The 20,618-nt window shown below is 43.2% G+C and overlaps 1 protein-coding gene and 1 long non-coding RNA gene across 5 annotated transcripts in view; both read right to left on the reverse strand.

Moving 5' to 3' along the window:
• Positions 1–376: 376 nt before the first annotated feature.
• On the reverse strand, positions 377–4,628 carry LOC147202554 (uncharacterized). 3 transcript variants are annotated; one of them, XR_015101485.1, is made up of 3 exons: positions 3,370–4,628; positions 1,515–2,799; positions 377–1,317 (listed from the first exon to the last, which is right to left on the reverse strand). It is a non-coding gene; the product is annotated as an uncharacterized LOC147202554 (long non-coding RNA). The 3 variants fall into 3 exon arrangements; XR_015101484.1 differs by having other exon boundaries at positions 1,515–1,644; positions 2,483–4,628; XR_015101483.1 differs by having other exon boundaries at positions 1,515–4,628.
• Positions 4,629–4,820: 192 nt separating this feature from the next.
• The window catches only part of polrmt (polymerase (RNA) mitochondrial (DNA directed)), an 89,805-nt gene continuing 74,007 nt past the window's right edge, over positions 4,821–20,618 (reverse strand). For both annotated transcript variants that reach the window (XM_086115405.1, XM_086115404.1), the window contains exons 15-21: positions 18,642–18,755; positions 11,682–11,734; positions 11,224–11,322; positions 10,448–10,520; positions 8,520–8,611; positions 8,012–8,085; positions 4,821–5,476 (exon numbers count right to left, since the gene is read on the reverse strand). In XM_086115405.1, coding sequence (XP_085971531.1) covers positions 5,427–5,476; positions 8,012–8,085; positions 8,520–8,611; positions 10,448–10,520; positions 11,224–11,322; positions 11,682–11,734; positions 18,642–18,755 — 555 coding nt within the window. In that variant the 3' untranslated portion in view covers positions 4,821–5,426. The remainder of the gene's footprint in view (positions 5,477–8,011; positions 8,086–8,519; positions 8,612–10,447; positions 10,521–11,223; positions 11,323–11,681; positions 11,735–18,641; positions 18,756–20,618) is intronic.

Raw genomic sequence — 20,618 nt, forward strand, 5'->3', positions numbered from 1 at the left:
CATGTAGTTTTTTCGGGCTAAAACGCCTTACTATACATGGTCGTTTTTTTCAGGTTAAAATGCCTTACTACACATGGTCGTTTTTTTTGGTCTAAAAACGCCTTACTATACATGGTCGTTTTATTCGGGTTAAAACGCCTTACTATACATGGTCGTTTTTTTTCGGCTAAAAACGCCCTACTATACATGGTTGTTTTTTTCGGGCGAAAAACGCCTTACTATACTATGTCGTTTTTTCGGGCTAAAAAGGCCTTACTATATACATGGACGTTTTTTTTCGTCGAAAAACGCCTTACTCTACATGGTTGTTTTTTTCGGCTAAACACGCCTTACTATATATACATGGTCGTTTTTTTTTGAAAAAATGCACAAAAGACACGGAATTAATATTTTTAATAAGGTGCAATTCGTGTAACATCCGACACACATGTTTTGATCAGAGAACAAGACAACAGCAGTTGTCATTACTGTATTTTTCAAGACCAATTACTTGTTAAGGTTGTGTGCCTTTGTACAGTCAGTGGGATCAGTTGCAATGCATATATGTGAATGATAAAAGGACATTGCACATTTGTCTAAGGAAATCTTAGGTGCTTCATGAAATGTTTTGTAAAAGATGTTTATTAAATTTCAATATTTTCCGAGTGTTCTTTTGCATCTTTAGATCAAAAAATAGGAAAGCCTTTTTATTTTGGTTATTTATTGCAGAGTATGGTATAATTTTTCATGGTCCGGCCCACTTGACATCTACCGAGGCCGTATGTGGCCCACAAGGTGAAATGAGTTTGATACCCCTGGCAAAGAAAGTTAAATGACAAAATGACATGATCTCTTTGTGCAACTCGTCTTCAATCGAAAACGAAGTTGGCTTTGCAAAATATCTCCTGATCTCAGGATGGCATTCTGAAGGCAGGCAGTAGGAAATACTGGCGTGGTCGATTGGTTATGGGTGAGGTTGGAGTGTCGTCACATCGCCCATGAGAGAGACGCCAACCGTATCACCAATTATGTTTTTTTTTTTAAACCTTCAAAACCTCGAGTGGTCGGCTACCTTTGACTACATAAAAATTTCGAAATTTTCGCAGCAGAATGGCCTAATGGTAAAAGACCTCGCGTGGTGATGAGGCAAACCGAGCTGGAAAGAAGTCTCATTTCATTATACAGAGTTGAAGGAAGATTGTTCTTGGGTCCTCCGTGCCACAAGAGGGAGTCACCTGCTCACCGCCAGAGTCCACCTACGAGCATAGACCTGCAGGCAACACTTTTTGCTCTTCTTCCTGTTATTCGCAAGGTGCTGAAGTCAAACTTTGGGCCAGCCTGAAAAGTCAGAGACATTTACACTCGTTTCAATGCAACCATCATGACTACTTTTTTGACTTTTTTTTTTCTCCCCCAGGCAGCAGTAAACATGATCGGCTTCCTGCTCTTGAAAGACCCAACACAGAGTCTCCCTGGTAAATTTCACGCCAAACACATCTTTGTCCGCACAAGAAATTGACTTGCGTGTAACTCACGGATGCCTTTCCTCTCAGGTCAATACACCTGTCCCATGTTCTTCTCAAGAGCTGACCACTTCGCCGCCCAGCAACAAGCAGACTGCCATCCAACTTGCAACTTTTTCCTCTGCTTTTGTGATTGTCTACTCTGCAAAAAAAAAATAAAGCTTGATTACAAAGAACACTTCAACTCAACTTCATTTCATAAAATAAATTAAAATTTAAAAAAGTCAACAAAATTATTTTCAGATTTTTTTTCTAAACTTTTTTCTGAATTAAAAAATTCCAATTTTTTTCCCTGAATTTTTTTTGTTCCTGGCAGAAAATTCCAGGACAGTGGGTGTGGCCTGGCTGGAATGATGGCTGATGATTCGCTGATAGCTGTGAAAGTGGGTGGAGTATGACGATAACATGCTGTGATTGGTGGAAAGGGGAGTGGTTATTCAAATTCAGCGTTCTCTGATTGGTGGGCTCTTTGGGGGCATGGTTATGCCAATTTGCAGTAATCTGATTAGTCAGGACGCTGGAAAGTGGGCGTGGTTACGCAAATTAGGGGAATGGCTATGCAAATGAGGGGCCTCGCCGCGATTGGTGGATGTCAAAATGAGTGTTGTTTGGGGGCGGGCATTGCAGCACTTTTTCAGAGTCCCACTTGAGTCTTGAGCTCAGACTTGCACTTGGGTCACATCATACAATCTTTTCACTGTTCCCGTCGGTTTCACATGATCCAAAAGCTTCCTGCAGTTTCGAGTCATGTGAAGACCAACGGGAACAGTGAAAAGACTGTCTGATGTGACTGAAGCGCAAGTCTGAGCTCAAGACTTCAGTCTTTGAAAAGGCTTTGAGGGAGTTGAGGATGGATTTGGTCATGATAGGCAAAGATTTGAATTCAAGTTGAACAATTTATTGGACAGAAAAGCGAACATGACAATGTAAAAGCATTTGACCAGTGAATCTTTGTGTGGGCCAGTTCAAGTTGCACGCACACAAACACTGATGACTTTTGATGATTTTGGTCCACTTCAAGGTTTAAAACATATTCCAGAAGTGCTTGATGATGCTCGGGTTGTCTTTGTGGAGTTGGCACTGTTGTGCAGTACACGAAGCAGAAGTTTAAATTGAGTTACAGACAGACAGGCGGGCACACTCACCTCTACCTTGTGGTGCAACGTGACATCAGACATCAGCTCTTCAAGCACACCACACAGCTCAGTACTCACGCGTGTCCAAATACAGGTTGGCGTCCCTTCCGCATGTCCTCCGAGTCTGGCGGCTGCGCCTTTGGCCCCGTAATCTGACTAATCTGGCCAGCCAGAAAAAAAAACAAAAGTGGAAAGTCACACACTGTAGTCCATAAAAAAGTTGTTTCTTTTTTTTCTTTTTAATTTGAGTCTTTATTCGTAAAGCGGTAGACTTTTACTTTCAACCCGTCCATTTCCGAACGTGCCCGCACACGCAATGCATGTGTTTGAGCGATCCACTCGCGGCTCTCTCCCCACAACTAAAGTACAATGAGCAACCTCCTTTCGAAAAACAAATGAACAAAGTCATTTGTGGGAATAGTTTTGAAACAAATCTGCCCCCCTGATGTGAAGCCATCACACTTCCACTGCTGATAGCAGCTTTGGTGTGGAAAACATACAGAATAGTATTCAAGTCAAACGCTTTTTGCAATTGCTTTTTCATTGACAGCTGAGGTCTACTTGTCGGCGGCGTGCTCGCTCACTGCCCCCTTTGGTGACGTTGTTTTTTACGTTGAGTCACAACAACAAAATTAAAGGAGCAACGTGTCGTAATAACTCTCCCCAATTGTCTACATCTATACACTCAGAGATAAACTGTGAAGTCAGTTTAAAATGTTAAAATTACTCACTGACAACGGGGCTTGTGGACAGCAGAAAAACTTGCTCATTGAACCGGATGTGGTACCGTTCTTGTGCTTGTACTTCTTCTTCTTCTTGGTGAATTGGATGTCTTTAGTTCATATCGCCCCCTACTGTCCAGGAAACCACAAAGGCATTTGGCAAGCAATCTGAATCTAATTTACAGTATTAGCCAAGCGTGAAAAAACACGAAAGCATACCTGTCAACTTGTACGTTTTCCCCGTATTTTATACGTTTTTTTTTAATCATTTCAAATCACGTACGGCGTATTACAACTTTTATACAGGAAAAAAAAAATTGTTAACCAATCTCACAAAGACCATTTTAGCTCGAATCCAGATCGTCTCACCTGCTGGTACCCAATGACAATGCTGTCGTCGATCGCTACTATTGTCACGGCAAACCAGCAAAAGTAATCCTCAATCGTATATTTTTTTCATCGCTGCGTACGGTCGGATTGATAAAGCATGATGTGCGCATGCGCGGTAAACCGTTGTACGGGTTTTCGTTGCTTTGTAAGTGGAGTCGTAATCATTTATAAGAGCAGCTATTAGCCAAGGTTGACAGGTATGCAGACACTAAATTACAGCATATCTTGAAGAACCACAGATTTCAAGGGCAGTTGATCCACTGAGCTGGTGGAAATACAGAGCTTCCGTCTACCCCCGTTTGATCAAAGTAATGGAGAGTAGATTGTGCCTTTTTTGCAACATCAGTCCCGTCAGAGAGGGTGTTCTCAAAGACTGGACAAATAACTACTGAGAGAAGGAGCCGGATCAGTCCGTCCAAGTTGAAGTATTTAGTTTTGTTGACTGCAAATTTAAAATAAAGCATGGAATAGCTTATGTTTGTTTTGTTCCCTGCTGCTGTTGCAGTTAATACTCACTATTTTTGTTATGATGCAGCATGTTTGATTGTTGTTGGTTGAAGTTTAATTTTGTTGCTTGTTTATTGTTTGGTGCCTTTTTAATGTTCAATAAAATCAGTAAAAAGCCATTTCTTTGCTTGATAATTGTTGCTATTTGCAGTCAGTAGAGTGCAATATTTAATTCATCAAGTCATTGATCAAAATGTATGCTAAATTTGTCATTAATATTTAAAAGAAAAGCTAAAGTTAAAAGAGCCGTTAGAGAGCCAAAAGAGCCGGCTCTTTTCACTGAGCCGATCCAAATGAACCGGATCACCGAAAAGAGCCGAAAATCCCATCACTACTGTTGTATCTTCCATACAAAGAAAACGGACTTAATGTCGCAGTACCTTTTTTTCCCCTAAAAATTGACACCCCCCCCCCCCCCCCCCCACACACACACACACAAAAACCCTGACATCTTCAAAATATTTTTTTCTGGTAGCATTTTTTCAACAAAAAAATGTCAACCAAAACATAATGTCAGAAGATTAAGATTGTTATTAGGAAGAAAAAAAACTATTTAAATTCAATTTGGGCATTCTCATTCCTCAAATATTTTTATTGTAGTAGCACATGATTTTTTTCCCCTTGAAAATATAGTTTTCTTTCCACCCTAAAAATGAGACAATTTAACTTTATTCAGTTCGATAGCATAAATTACTTTTTCTTCTCAGAGCGGTAAAAATGTTCTGCATTGTGTTTTGGAGATGTTTTGTTTGATTTTAGAAGAGCCGAGTGTGTCGCATCAAATGTGCTTGCACTCCTTGATTGATGGAATGTGAAGGGAAGGTGGTGGTGGTGGTGGGTGGGGGGGGGGGGGTGATAATGATGATGGCAGGTCACAGTTAGCGGGGGTCCTCACACACCTGCCCACCCACCAGGCTAGCACACACACACAGCCAATCACTGGCACTCGAGAAGCACGAGTGCAACTCTACTTCTGATGCAAGAAGCATTTTTATACAAAAGCGCTGTTTTTCCGAGATTGAAGTCTTTCTCTGCGTCCCGCCCCCTCCTGGCGCACGAGAGCGCATACAATCAAGCTCATCACCAGGACGCCAAAACGAATGTGGACCGAGAGGCGGGCGGGGTGGGGGCGGTCCGGATCAATGCGAGTGGAGACTCAGCGGTGGCACTCAGCTGAAGAAGTACGTGGATTCTTTCACCTGGCTCAGATCGAAGTCCCCTGGAGAAAGAACAAACAGACGGCTGAAGTTTCAGTGTCAACACGAACAGGGCACATTGATTTCATATGTAGAAAGGGAAATATGTTCATAAAACTGGTCAACATTTTTTCTTTTTTAAGAGATGCAGGTAAACTATTCTAGATTATGTTTTTGCGCAGATTCTGAAGCGGCCCTAAGCACATCAGTTTTTCATAATAGTAATAACAATAATAATCATAATAAATTATATGATATCACAGTATCTTTCGTAATATTTATGAAATAAGGGTTAGGTTCAGCAACAGGTGGATTTTTTGTTTTTTATTTGTGTTGAAACAGCTATAAATGACAATGCACAGTAAAAATCGCACGCAGGTTTTTACAGGTCAAACTTAAAAATGAAAATCTCAAAAATATGATACGTTAGAAAAAAATGACAGGACATTTTTAAAATCAGCATCAAAAATATGTTTAACGACTCTAAAAACCATCTCTGATTAAAATATCCTGTTGACCAGTGACTTTTTTAGTGGGCTTCTCAAGAGGGGTCACATTTATTTGTCTAAGGTGGACTAACTGGGGCATGGATTATGTGAGGGGTGTCAAACTCATTTTCATTGGGAGCTCCATCACAGGGTTGTCCTGACTTTGAAAATTTTAATAATATATGATCACAAGCGCCCGACTGATGAATCAGCCGCTTGATTTAATTGGACTCTTGTAAAGGTCATATGTCGACTAGAACAATTACATTTTTCTTATTCACAACTTAGTTATAAAAAAAAAAAAACTAAGTTGTGAATAAAATAAGAAATATAATTTTGAAAAATAAAAGAGCGAGCATTCATTGGGAGTTTTAAAGATCCAAACCCATTCAAATGCTTTCATATACCAGATGACATTTGGTCCGATCGAGTATCCGGGACGACCTCATTCTCGGATTAAGCGCGGTCAAAACAGGAACATAATAAATTCGGTAGCCATTCCAGTGAAGATTAAAAGGATCCAATGAATTGCGGTATTAAACACACCTGAATGGGTCACGTAAGCTGATTCTGAAGTGCACGGACGCAATTAACAGCAATGACTTTACAGCAGCCAGCTCAGCAGACGACAGTGAGCACACGGACGAGATGCAAACGGTTGTGTAAGAGGGACCTCCGTCCACTTGACTGACGGGGACGTGTCTGTGTGCCGTCGCCGTGGCAACCATCACTCGATGGGGAGTCAAAGACGTGCACGCAGCGGGGAGGGGGCAGGATACATCCATTCATCGATTTTAGAATCGAAAGAGGTTTGTCGCTCATGTGGAAATTGCTTCGATCGAATGTTTGAAACCAGGGGTTTGGTCTCGTGTCGCAGCTACGTCTCCCCATGTCGTAACAAAGGACGAATGGATTTAAATAAAGAGTGGGGAAGTCATTCCGGGATGTTTGGCCTCCGAGATGGGCTATCACAAAAATCGAAAAACAAACAGGATAGAAGGAATAAACAACTGTTGCGTTGCTATGTGTACCTACAAAAGAGAGATCGAGAAAAATGATTTGCGGGATGGTTGGAAAAGTTGACATCGCAAACATCCTGTACAGCCAATACAACTTGGAAAATTGTGGAAATGAAAGACAGTCCGGCGCAACAGAAATCAGCTCGGCCAAGGGTATCAATGGCAGTTGATGACGACAACATGGTGAGGGGGTGAAAAAAACACCCAAAGACAAGACTCAGTGATGCCACTGCCAACCTTCACAGGGCAGGGGCCAAAGTATCACAATGCATTTTGCATTTCATTGTGAAAGGCTCAGAACGCGGAGAGGTGCACTGTTACGGGTTCGGCTTAATTAAGTTAAGTGGTTAGCGTGTCAACCTCATAGTGCGTGGGTTTTCTCCGGGTACTCCAGTTTCCTCCCACATTCCAAAAACATGCATTGCAGGCTAATTGAACACTCAAAAAATGTGTCCCTAGGTGTGATTGTGAGTGTGCATGGTTGTTCATCTCAGCTTCCCCTGCGATTGGCTGGCAACCGGTTCAGGGTGTCCCCCGCCGACTGCCCGGAGACAGCTGGGATAGGCTCCAGCACCCCCTGCGACCCTTGTGAGGATAAGCGGATCGGAAAATGGATGGATGGATGGTATGAGATGAGTTTTTTCTATTCATTTATTTATTTTTAAATAGTCACGAAGAAGCTGAGGCAGTCTGTTTCAGAGAAGAGTTTACTGTCGACACGCTTCATCTCAAACGTCATCGGGGCCTGATCCACAGTAGCACTCTCATCCTGCCCTTTTTTTTTCCTCTCTACTAATTCAAAAATATTTCTCCCCCAAATATATCAGTGATGAATTTAAACAAGCAAAACCCATTCCAGGCTTAGGCCACTCATGACTGAAGCAGAAAATGGATGTTCGGCGAGTTCCAGTCAAGCGGTTCGTTCCAGCGCTCCAGGCCACGCGGAAGCTCTTCCAACCAATTAGGACAAGCACAACACAGCATGTTGGATAGAGAAGGCGCCCGAAGCGGTGGGCCGGACGTTTTCGAAACAAGCTGCGTGCTAACTGACCTGTCTGCGGTACTTTGGCCAGCAGCAGCATGAGCCTGCGGTCTTCCAGATACTTTTTGTTTTTCCTGTCAGACCTGCCAATGGAAGGACACCATCAAAAGGACGTTAGGGATTGGTGGGGAAAAACTGAGGAAAAAAATTTCAGAGCTCAGCCACATTCAAGCGCGTTGAAGTCTCTGCAGCGAGTTCCCGACTCGGATCTTAATGGGACCCACTTTCTGTATTCAGCCAGGGCAGGCCAATCTAATGTAAGAAAGCACCTTGGTGAACTTTGTCAAGAGAGGGTAAAGGCTACAAAGTAAAGGAGACAATATCCAATTATCTCAGAGAGAGAGAGAGAAAAAAAGAGGAGATGAGAAGCCTGCCTGAGGTTAGAAAAATCGAATATCACAGAAAGGAAGGAAAAAAAAAATCTGTCAAGCTCATATTCCATCTTCCAATTCCATTCACATGGAACAATTGATATGTTTATCTAACTGTGCTGCTTCCAGTGGGGTGTGGCACTTACGTAAGCCTGGAGCAGTACTTGTGGAGCAGGAAGTCGGACAGTTCTTGGAGGATGGGCTGACTGTGCAGCGCAACAAACTGCTCCCGGCAGACCTACCATAGGGGTGCACATGAACACACAATGTTTTAACGTACTATTTTAGCAATCTTAACTGTCAAAAAAAAAAAAAAAAAAAAAAAAGAACGAGAAAAAGTACCAAGGTGATACCAGTACTATTTTTAAAGAGATTGCAGGAATCTATAACCCTAGGACAGTCATGTTTATGGACCATATTTTCTGCACTATAAGGCATTTCGACGCACCTTCAATGAATGGCCCATTTTAAAACGGTTTTCATATATAGGGCGCACCACATTCTAAGGCGTACAAGAATAGAAGCTACAACAGTGGCTGCGGTTGCGCTACACATCCACTAGATGGAGCTACGCTAAATAGAATACAATACAATACAGCTTTATTTATATCGAGCCTTCACAACCGCTGCAGCTGTAACAAAGCCATGAGAACTGGTCACATACGCGGACATGAAACATATAAATACAAATGGCAAAACAATCAATGAAAGACAAAAGTTCTGAAGACAATCGATTCAACAAAAAGGTACCCAAACCTCGCATGAGGCTTGACAGCTTGATATCAAATTGCTAAATGAAATAAACCAAAAAGGCACCCAAACCTCGCATGAGGGGCTAAATAGGCTTACAAGTCTTGCTTGTCTCCTTCTTCCTTCGTTTAGTCAGTAGTTAATGATGATGTTATCTTTGTTTCAAAATGGCTGCGCAGAGCTCAGAAAGTAGTTTTCTTTTTGAGTATGTGTTGGCGAATGCGCATGTGAATTAGTGTCGGGCAGAACCCGTTTAGGTTACAGTTGGTTCCTGAGGCCTATTCCTCCGCTCAACTCACTCCCCAATATTGTTCACAAAGGTTCTATCGCTGAAGTTGGGGTGTGGCTTAGGCTGCCAACAACAGAAGGCCAAAGAGGAGCCAAGTTTGGAAAGAGCGCGCATTTGGCACGCTGACTGCCCACCGGGGATGCTGGATGTTCATTTTATCGTCGAGAAACTGTCTCCAAAGGCGTTTCAGAGTATATTCTAGCGCGGACCACATGGACGAGTCATCAGCCCGAGCCCAGGACTTCCAGCATCTCAACTGCCAAAACTGCCTAAGACCAGCCGCCCAGACTAGCTGCTACAACAAAGAATTTCGTCCCAAACTGAAACCATCTCAGGAGAACTAATCTCCACATTCGTCAACCTAAAACCGCTTTTACTGAAGCTTTTGGTGCAACTCCAAAGGTGGCAACGTCCGAGGCATAAAGAATTCACACTCTGGAGCATGAGCGAGCGTATGACTTGACATCTTTGTTGCGGATGAGTGATCTTGCTTTGTTCAGAAAAGCTGCCGTCTTCTGCTTCACGTGCTCGAGTGTCGACTAATGCGTTAAAGACTTCTTCCGCCGGCGTCGAGTTTAATTACCTGTGTAATGAGGTGGGCGGACCCCGGCATATCAAGAGACGGGGAATTATGCGAGGGGATAATTGTACTGAAGGGAGGGCCGCTTGCTTGACTTGGTCGAGATGGGATGAAGCCATTAACAGTCTCGCTGCTCTGAAGCTACGACCGCGGGAAAATGCGATCCCATTTTCTTCAGTGTTATTTTTAACGGACATCGACGAGAGAAGGGCAGGAACAGCTTGTCCGGGGTTTTAAAAACACACGATCTTTCGGATTCGTTTGAGAACAAAAGTCTGAAAGGAAAGATGGGAGAAACTGACGAACATACGACACCTCCAGCATCGAGAGGAGAATTCCACACCCATCCGGTATCGGATCACATAGAAGGTTAGCGTGGGCAAAGAAAGGTGGGAGAATTCAGGCGTTGGGGGGAGTAAAATGCAGAGCAAAGTGGCAAAAGTCAAAGTGAGTACCTTGTTCATGGTGTCCACTGTGAGGGCGTGTGTCCAGAAACAGTCGTGAACTGAGACGAACGTCAACCCGAAGCTTGTTGGGGAGGGGGGCGGGGGGGGGGGGGGGATTGGAAGGAGAAAAAGAATAGCCAAAGTTAAAAAAAAAAAGATTCGGGATTTAAAAAAAATTAAAATTCAGGCAATTCAAAGGACTGCTTTGTAAGCAACACTATTCTTTAACACGAATGAGGTCGCGTTGGGAGTACGCAAGAACCAATCGTGGCGTGTTTTTGCAAAGCAACTGTTGTGGCTGTGAGAAACGTTTGAGTTTTTTTCTTATAAGAAAACAGAGACACATTCTATCCAAAAAACTCACAAAAGAGGAGTGAAGGGTCTTCTGCCTAACGCAGAAGCTTTATTGGGATTAAAAAACAAAAAACTAAGCAAAGAAACTAAGTAGACACATTTTAACCCACTGCAAAGGATGCATTGAGTGGCATCGGCATAGATGCAGGGACACGCATTGCTTGGTTTTAGTGCTTTTAGCATTAGCATCCTTTGAGCATGAGCATCCACAGACAGCTGCTATGCCTCCTGGATTGGTTTTGACAGTCGGCAACAGTTTAAAATTCCACCTACAGGACGTAAGTGGAACAGCAACAACTGGTTCACCTTATTGTAATGACGTTTAATGTGGAAAAAAAAAAACCTCAAAACAACTTAGCTTATTTGTACCGAAATTTCCCTTTTGATAAAAATGTCATGAATGAAATTAGTTTTTTTTTTAAGTTACCTACCTGTGGCAGTGAAGCGCAGTCAACATCATGTGTGTGGAGTCCAGCGAGTGGATGAAGTTTGGCGGGAACGCGTTCTTCTGCTTCACCGTGTCTGGCATCCTGAGAAGAAACAAACAAAGGCCCGCGTGTTCATGAACACGTGTCACACTTGTGCATACGGTCCTATCTGGAACTTCAACTCATCTTATTAGACGTGATAATGAACACTCCTGGGAGATGGCTAGCAATTCCACATTATCTATATGTAGTCGGAAATAAAGTACAGGATACCTAGCCTGTGTCAGTTGCTCACTGAAAGAGGAGACGAAAGAGTTTCAGAGGCATTGTGGAGTTGGTTTTTAATGATGAAATCTGGTAATAATATCGGACCTATGCAAAGACACCAATTTCACTCTATGTGATAAAGGTCAAAGTAGAACAAAGTGTGGGGGTCGGGGTGGGGAGGGGGGGACACTTACTGTTGGGTGTCATGGCTGATCTGGAGGTTGATGTGTTGGAGGATGCTCTTGAGCTGCAGAAACAAAAGACAAAAAAAAAAAAAAAAAAAGCTTACAAGTAAGATTGAGTCATCCTGGTGACCATGGCAGGATCAGGCGCAGTCGTCGCCGGGGGACGATAAAGGTCAACAACAAATGATTTAACGGGATCATCTTTGACAGCTTGATATTAAATTGCTAAATGAAATAAACCAAAGCGCCGAAGCCCTCGAGCTTGGTGTTGGTAATAACTGTCAGTTTATACCCCCCCCCCCCCCCCCCCCCAAAGCAAGTCGTGCGACAACAAAATTACAGTTCATCTCTCGAGTGGAGGATTCGAGAGTCCATATGTTCCGCGCTGTTGAGCCATCTGTGGCAGCGCTGTGTCCTGACCCACTGGAACCGACAAGCGCTGTTCAGTGTGGAAATCCCCTGGCTGATGCAAAGCTCCCTTCGCAAATATGTGCTGGAAACCAAATGTGAATGCGGGCTCAGTTGTTGTGGGGATTTGAAGTTACTTTAAAAGGAGCAAAGAGTACTTTCTCCTCTTTCTTCTAGAACTGCTTCAAACAACAAAGCCTATGCAGGAAAAGTGGCTAAGATTACATGGCTGTCTGTGTCATATGTTATGTTTTGTGTTTTTTTTAGTTTGCTATTTTATGTTAATTGTTCTGTAAAGCGCTTTGTTACAGCTGAAGCTGTTGTGAAAGCGCTATATAAATAAATATGTATTGTATTAATCGAAGCAAATAGCTGGTGGGTTTTCAAAGATTAGAAAACATCTGAGGCTACCATGCACCTCAAAGTAAACCCTAAATGTCATGTTATGGTGACTATTTTTAGGTATAATGATGGTTTGTCAAAAAAAAACAAAAAAACGTTTTTATGATAACCATAGAACCAGAAATTGAGTTAAATGTCCCGTATTTTCCGCACTATAAGGCGCTCCGGAGTATAAGGCGCACCTTCAATGAATGGCCTATTTTAAAACCGTTTTCATATATAGGGCGCACCACATTATAAGTCACATAGAACAGAAGCTACAATAGTGGCTGCAGTTGCATTATGCATCCACTAGATGTCGCTAAGGGAATACAATACAATACAGTTTTATTTATATAGTCTTCACAATGGCTGCAGCTCTCACAGAGCGCCTTCCAGAACATTTAAAATACTACATCCAAGAAATCAGAATCCATATATAAGGCGCACTGTTGGCTTTTGAGAAAATTGAATGCTTCTCAGTACGCCTTATAGTGCGGAAAATACGGTAATAATTCATGTGAAGATTTTTTTACTGACATCAGAGATCGTCACAAGGTGAGTAGTTGTACTCAATTATAGCTTTGTTTTCCGGAGTTGTCTGGTTGCAAGTCACAGATTTCGTTTTTTTTTTTTTTTACTGGCCCTGTTACACTAGTATGAGAATTATAAACGTAAAACCATATTCCAAACAATGACTTGATAGTTAAACAATTAATTCACTTAATCACATTATTTCACATGATGGGAGAAATTATTTCCAAAGTAGAAAAACCGAGAGAAGATATTCGGCATCAGTGAATGGATTGGAGAATCAGCAGTATTTTACATTTTAAACAATATTTCTTTGACTCTCAAAAAAGTTGAACAAAGCAGGCCAAAGAATGAAATAACAGGTGTGAAAGAAGGCGAAGGTATTGCAGATTTAAAGGTGACATGGCTTTTTAACACGGATTAAAGTCTATCGCGGCTCCATTCAGCGAGTTCCTAAGCAACTCACTTTGACGTCTTGGGTTGATTGCTTGAAGGTCGCCGTGGGATGAATGACACAATCACACCTTTATCAAGAAAATAAGTTTGGCAAACGTGGCGAGATGTGCGAAAAAGCCCATTAGTCTCTGCCACAGCTGCTATCTCATACATCAGCGCTTGAGCGGGATTGTTGCACGGGTGGGGGCTCTGTCCATCAAGCTCCTTGTCATCTTTATGCCCTGGCATGTCTTTACAAGGAGAATGGGGAAGCTTAATGCGAAAGGGTGAGGCAAAGTGAAGGTAATGGAAGCTACCTTTGGTGTGGCAAAAGGAAGGCCGGCTAGTCAATGAGGTCATTATTTGTGGCCCTTTTTATTCACAACGCAAGTGTGCATTGAGGACCTGACTCAAAGCTATGATGAACGAGGATCTTGGCTAACCTGGAGGAGAAAGGCGGCAGGGGGCGGACGAGCCCCCCGTGGTGTAAATCACTTGAGAGCCGCACATGACGACGCGTACAAAAGCAATCACGAACCACAGCGAAGCAAGCTCTCCCCATTCGTCCCTTTCGGTTCACAACATAAAGCTTCAATCTGCAAATGGTCATCTAATATTTAACCCTTTCATGCACCAATAATGACAACCCGTAACCTGATAACATGATAAGCTGCCCACTGTAGTAACCGCTGTCCCTGGAAGGGTTAAATGCATGTAGTCGGGCACACCGCTTTTTTTTTTGTTTTAAACCAAACTCTCCCCCTTGTCCTTGAAAGTGGAGCTGCATTTGTTATGATGTCACCCCAAAATGCCGCTGGGTCCTGCCAGATCAACGGAACATCGTGTCATCCCTTGGGAACGGCTCGATCCGATTCAGATGTCCCATAAAATCTTATAAAGCTTTGGGTCCTTGAGTTTAAAATTCCAACACCGGGTGAAACTCGACACAATTCTGGCTCGAAATATCAGAAAGCTCGAGAAGTTTTGTGTAGAGCAGGGGTGGGGAACCTTTTTGACCAAGAGAGCCATGAAAGCAAAATATTGTATTTCAGTGAGAGCCATATACTGTATTTTAAAAGTGAGTTTAACAAAATGTCAGTATAATAAGCCTCTCAATTTATTCTTTTAAATAATTTTGTGATAAAACTCACCATTAATGTGAATGGTATTTCCGTTCCTTACTATTGCTAAAGGTCCAGCAAAGCTCGCGGAATTAGAGTGGCCTTACGCGGAGTTGCTGCTGGCTAGCTTGCACCCTGCTCAGAAGTTTGCACGCTTTCTTTCTGATGTCTCCCGCAGGGTATTTTGATGCGAACGTAGCGTGGCGTGTGTCAAAGTGCCGCTTTACCTTCGACCGTTTCACCGCTGCAGTTTTGTCACCGTTGCAGTTTTGTCATCGCAAATTAGACACACCGCAGAACCTGTTCTCACCACAAAGGCAAATTCTTAGGTCCATTCGTCCTGAAGTGTACCATACTCGTCATTTTTTTTTCTTTTCACCATCTGCTTTGTCGAAGGGTTCGCGTTGAGCTAATGACAGAGCAGACTGATTCAAAAGGGGGCTTTTACCCAGCAACGGTCAATGTAGACTAGTATCATCCAATTAAAATTGCTCTTGCAGCCCTGAACAGGACATGAGCGGTGAAAAATCGTTGGATGGATGAAACAAAGTGAGAATATTTTTTATCTGCGAGCCACACGCAATCATCAAAAAAGCCACATCTGGCTCGCGAGCCACAGGTTGCCGACCCCTGGTGTAGAGATAATTTGACGCGGACATTTTTCTAGCTTTGCCCAGATGCAATGTTTGTTAGCGAAGGAAAGTGGAAAAACAGCTTTCTGAATGAATGACTGCCTCAAGCCACTTCACGGGAGAGCGCTTCCGAGAAAGACCCAGTGTGAGTCCATCCATTGCAGAGAGGATTTTCCACAGCAGCTATAATTGTTTTACGGTATATAATTTTGCACTGCTGTCGTAACAACTAAACCTCGTTAAGATTTTCTAGCCCGTGAGCATCTATGAACAAATGAGGTGCAATAGTTAACCGTCTGGGGAAATTATTACCCTCAGCATAACCTCGCTGGCTCCTGGCCTCTTATAGAGGACTTAGACCATATAAGCCTGCTGTCACACTATTAACTGAAAAATCCAGTCAAAAAGATGACCACACCCCTGTGCCACCAACAGCAAGGATTGAGGAAAGGAAAGTAAAAAAGAAACAAAAAATGTGAGCCGGAGTGACTTCTGATCCGATTTGTGTCTCGCAATCCTGTTAGGGAGCCTTCGATATATGTTCACGTTTCGTTCTTCTCTCGTTTCCTCACCTTCTTCAGCCATAACAAGTACCGTATTTTCCGCTAGATAAGATGCTTCGGAGTATAAGGCGCACCTTCAATGAATGGCCTATTTTAAAACTGTTTTCATATATAGGGTGCACCGCATTGTGAGGCGAATAGAATAGAAGCTACAGTAGTGGCTACGGTTGCGTTATGCATCCACTAGATGGAGCTACGCTAAAGCGAATACAATACAATCCGGCTTTATATAAAGCGGTCACAACTGCTGTAGCTGTAACAAAGCGCTTTGCAGAACATTTAAAATACTACGTCCAAGAAATCAGAATATTGATCTATATATCAGGCGAACCGGATTATAGGGCACACTGTCGGCTTTTGAGAAAATTGAATGCTTTTAGGTGCGCCTTTGAGTGCGGAAAATACGGTACTGGAGTACATCTGGGTATGTGTTAACGCCAGGTCACTTGCGAGGCGAGTGGCGATAAGCGGTATGGAAAATGAATAGTTGGATGGAAAAAGAACCGCAACACATTTTTTGACGCGTTCCCTTTCAATCCTGCACTTCATTACTCATAAGTTTACCAGATGTAATACATCTATCCATTTTCTTGTCCTGTTCGGGGTCATGGGTTTGCTGGAGCATCTCAGATGACTCCCGGCCAAAGGCGGACTACAGCAAGGACTGGTCGGCAGCCAGTCGTGCGGCGCATACACAATCGAGATGGACACACATTCACACCGTCAGTGAGTGGGGACTGAATTTAGCATGCACTAAATGATGATGCTGCCCCTTTCCCTATTTTTCCAGTGCCTGGCTCCTCATTTTGCAATCCTATCCCTTGTCTAATTATGAATGACCCCCTCACAGCAACACAATGGCCTTGGATTGAAGAAGCAGAGAGGAGATGGGGAGATTGAATTTAATCCATCAATGCGTGGGGGTGGGGGGGGGGGGTGACCTGTCTGCAAATTACTTTCAATTTTGTTGCGCAGTGATGCAACTGGATTAGAGTGTTATTATAGCGGAGGATAAAGGAAGTCATGTGTGACAACGTTTCATTGTCACTTCATCAGTGTGTGTGTGTGTGTGTGTGTGTGTGTGTGTGTGTGTGTGTGTGTGTATGTGTGTGTGTGCGCTAATACAAAAAAAAACTTCAAAAGGGCTAATCAGCCTCCTTGTCCATGCTGGACATGACACCAAGCAGAATCAATCAGAAGAAAGTGAGGGATGAGAGACGGACCCTTGGGGGAGCCGCCATCTGTTAGCGCAGCTCTCTTGCACCTGCTTGTGAGGTGTCACTCCCCCTTCTGAAGCAACCCCTCTGCTTGATGTCATACTTAAGAGAAGACAGCTCCGTGGGCAAGCTATAAGGTCTTGCCGCCCGCACGTGTATGACATCTGCCATACGGGATGGCCGCGTCCTTCATTTACTTTGCAAATAAACCCTTGGATATAATCACTCACGTCCTCAAAAAGCGGTTCAAGTAACGGCATATTAATCGGCTGCTACGTCACGGGTCACCTATCGCAGCTATTTTGGCCGGACGTATAAAAATGCTTTTGTGTTCAAATATAATGCGTGTCAATGCATTGCATGAATTTCAGGTCCTGAAGAGACACAAATACTAGTGTTAGCCAAAAATGAGGGCAGAAGTGTTGCTTCAACACAAGGAATAACTAATCCTAAACACACACGCACACACACGCGCGCACGCACACCCTGGCGCGCTATCTAAAGACGTGCTGGCACGTTGACATTTATGTCTCAAGACGCACCACTGTCAGCCTCTCCGCGGTGACAAACAACTCTAATGATGTTGTGGAGCTCCATTTCAGTGGGGGCCACTCATGCCAATCGCACGCCACCATCAGCGCTGCACTCACACACACCCAACCTATCAGGACCTGGACATTCTCGCCGCAGCACTCTGGCTTGGGAAAGCATCCCGCATTTTGGAAATGTTGAGAATGGCATGCGGGCGGCTCGAACAAAAAGCCAGGCGAGCTAAAATATGTAATCATTCATCCATACGCAGGAAGTGGGCCTTGTTTACTCACAAAGGGGTTGACGAGATACAATAGTTCTCAAGTTAAGAAAGTGCAGACAGTACGGTGGCCAGCAGGATAGAAAGTTTCAATAACATCCCCCAAAAAATCTTTTACCAGCACATTCTTAATCCTTGCCAAAGCACAGCGAGGGAAGCAAGAAGTGAGTTGGCTAAGGAATATTCATTTTGTGGCTGCAATGAGAATCTCTGCATGACAAGTACTTCTCTCTGCTTTTTTTCTTTTTGCTCAAGCAGCAACATTGGGTACCCTTCGAACTGTTCTGACAGTTGGGCTCACACAGTGATTCCCAAATGAGACACTCGTGTGTCTTCAGCCCTCACCGGGTCTGTTAAGGCGAATGATCCTCTTTCCAAAATCATTGTGTGCATTTCTTCAATTGTTGTGAGTATGTACATCAGCCTTATGTTCCACTAAACCGGTCCTGACATAAATGCCGAATAAGTAATTTGTGAGTGAATTGAGACAAGATCGTCATTTCAGGATGCAGTATACTTCGTGACTTTTTTTTTTGGGGGGGGGGGGGGGGTAACCATGAGATTTTTCTCATTTAAAATACGTGCCTTATTTCAATAAAGGTTGGAGAATAGGAGGTTAACACCATCGTGAAAGAAGTGGCATAGCATTGTTTGGCCTGCTGGAGGAAACTTCATATTTATATTAAAAAAAAAAAAAAAAAGCACAGAGCGCTATCACATTAAAGCAAAACTAGAGATAAGAGTAGCGCCAACTGCACAAACAGTAGACAAAGCTAGAGGAGAAGAAACCATCCTGGAGGTATTGTGAGGCCAGTGTTACTGAATATAATTTTTTTTTTTAGCTCAGGATAAAGTGTTTGAGCTTACCATTTTGCTACGTGTGCGGTGGTAGGGCTGGATGATGGGCAAACCCAGGGGGGTCACCCACTGAACCGTGTGTCCCGCTTTGGATATGAGCCTGGCGCTGTCCGTCAACCAGTCCTGCGACAAACAGAGACCACCCTCAATCAATAAGCCCATGGCTCAAATGACATCACAAGCATAATTGTGTTTTGACAAGATAAGCAACACTGCAACAAAGTAGTAGTTTATGAAGAAAAAATGTGAGCTTAAAAAAATTGCATATCGCGACAATAAAAATGTCAAAATTATAAACCATGCGATTTGTAGCATTGCCACTGATTAGTATACTAAGAATGCAGTAAGAAGAGCTGATTACGACTGGACTCATAAAACTGGCTGGCAACTTGTTTTTGCAGTTATAACTGAGACAGTGCGGTGAGAGGTCCGTGTAGCTCCCAAAAGGTCAGTTCTATCCATATCTGCGAACAGAAAGCTAGCATAGTCTAAATTACGAGAATTGTGTTCCCCGGTGTTATTGTTTTGCAATCATGGCCCCTAATACTCCTTTCATTCAATTGCAACTCTTGAACAAGAATGATGAACTATTTCAAGCAATTGAAAGCACTTGATCCAGCATCAAAGTACATCTGAAAACATTGAAAACGCAACCACCTGTGTCAACCTGATAGGAAAGAGATTAAACGAGTTAGGCAGCCTATATTTAGTGTGCATGTTTAGAAAAGGGGACACAGTTCAGGAAGTGGACTTATTATAGACGTGTTCTTGTTCTATTTGGTAATCATCAATAAATCATCCTGAAATGACCTTTCCTTTTAGGCAAACAATTGTTTCCGACCTGCAGAGGAACACATGGATTGTTGTTAAAAAAAAAACAAAACCCCCCCAGCAAAGTTCCACAGCATTTTGTCTTTAAGCCCTAGTAATGCCACTAAGTTCCTTCGAACGCACACAGACACACACAAACACACCCGTCTGTGCGGAAGATGGATGATCATAGTCTTTCCCGAGGCAAATGCGCTCTCATCTTATTTCTCTCTCTGAGCCAGAAACAAAGACAAGGAGACAGCCGGGGGAGTGACGGATGGACTAACCAGATAGTTAGAGACTGACTGATCAATGAGTGGATTGATAGGTGGCGGGCCGAGGTGGAGAGTGTGCCGAGAATAAATAGGACGTGTTCTAGGAAGGAAAGAGGTCAGCGGCGGGATTGATTCGCCGCCGTAAATTCTTTCTCTCAAACCCGGGCTGTCCCCGCTCAATCCACAAAGGAGGAGCGCCGCAGCGGGCGGGCACAGGTTCTATTAGCGTAGCGGGCCGCGTTCCGCTTGTGAAGATAATGCACACGGTCCCCAGCAGGTATAAGTCGCGATTAATGGAGGCAACGAGGTGAATGTGCGCCATTGGCAATTTTTCATCACCTGATAATGCCAAGAACGAGTCATTAATAAGAGGAAGATGTTACCCTCTGCGGCGCTAGAAGCTACTTATCCCAAGCTGGCTACAAGTATATTTCATCTGTGGACAGATGTTCATGTATCTGTTGCTTCTGAGAAAATACGATTATGGGGTGGGAAGGAGAGAGAGCTTTGTTCTCGTTGAGGTGCCCTTGAGCAAAGCTTGAAATATGTGATCATAAAAGTGGTGGCAATTATTTGTTGGTATCCTGACTTACAAGTTTAATTCGTTCCCTAAGACTCAAACACAATGTACTGAATCTCAAATAAATGTTCAGCATTGAAATGAACTCAAACTGCATTAATATGTTCCAGCCAGCAAAAAGCCAAGGCTCGTATTGTCAAAATTGTTTACGCAAGGTTACAGAAATCACTGCAGGCTAACTTAACCCGTAACATGTTGTGATTGTTCCAAACATTAAAAAGAAAAAAATCATCAGTGTGGCCGTGGCTTAGTCTCCCTGCACTCCCTTCAAGGAGCGCAGTAGCCCCGTTGAGTCCCTTATAACCCGATCAGAAAATGACC

This window comes from Hippocampus guttulatus, chromosome 7 (assembly GCF_054856545.1).
Source record: "Hippocampus guttulatus isolate MCC_2025c chromosome 7, RoL_Hgut_1.0, whole genome shotgun sequence".
In the NCBI taxonomy this organism is placed as follows: Eukaryota; Metazoa; Chordata; class Actinopteri; order Syngnathiformes; family Syngnathidae; genus Hippocampus; species Hippocampus guttulatus.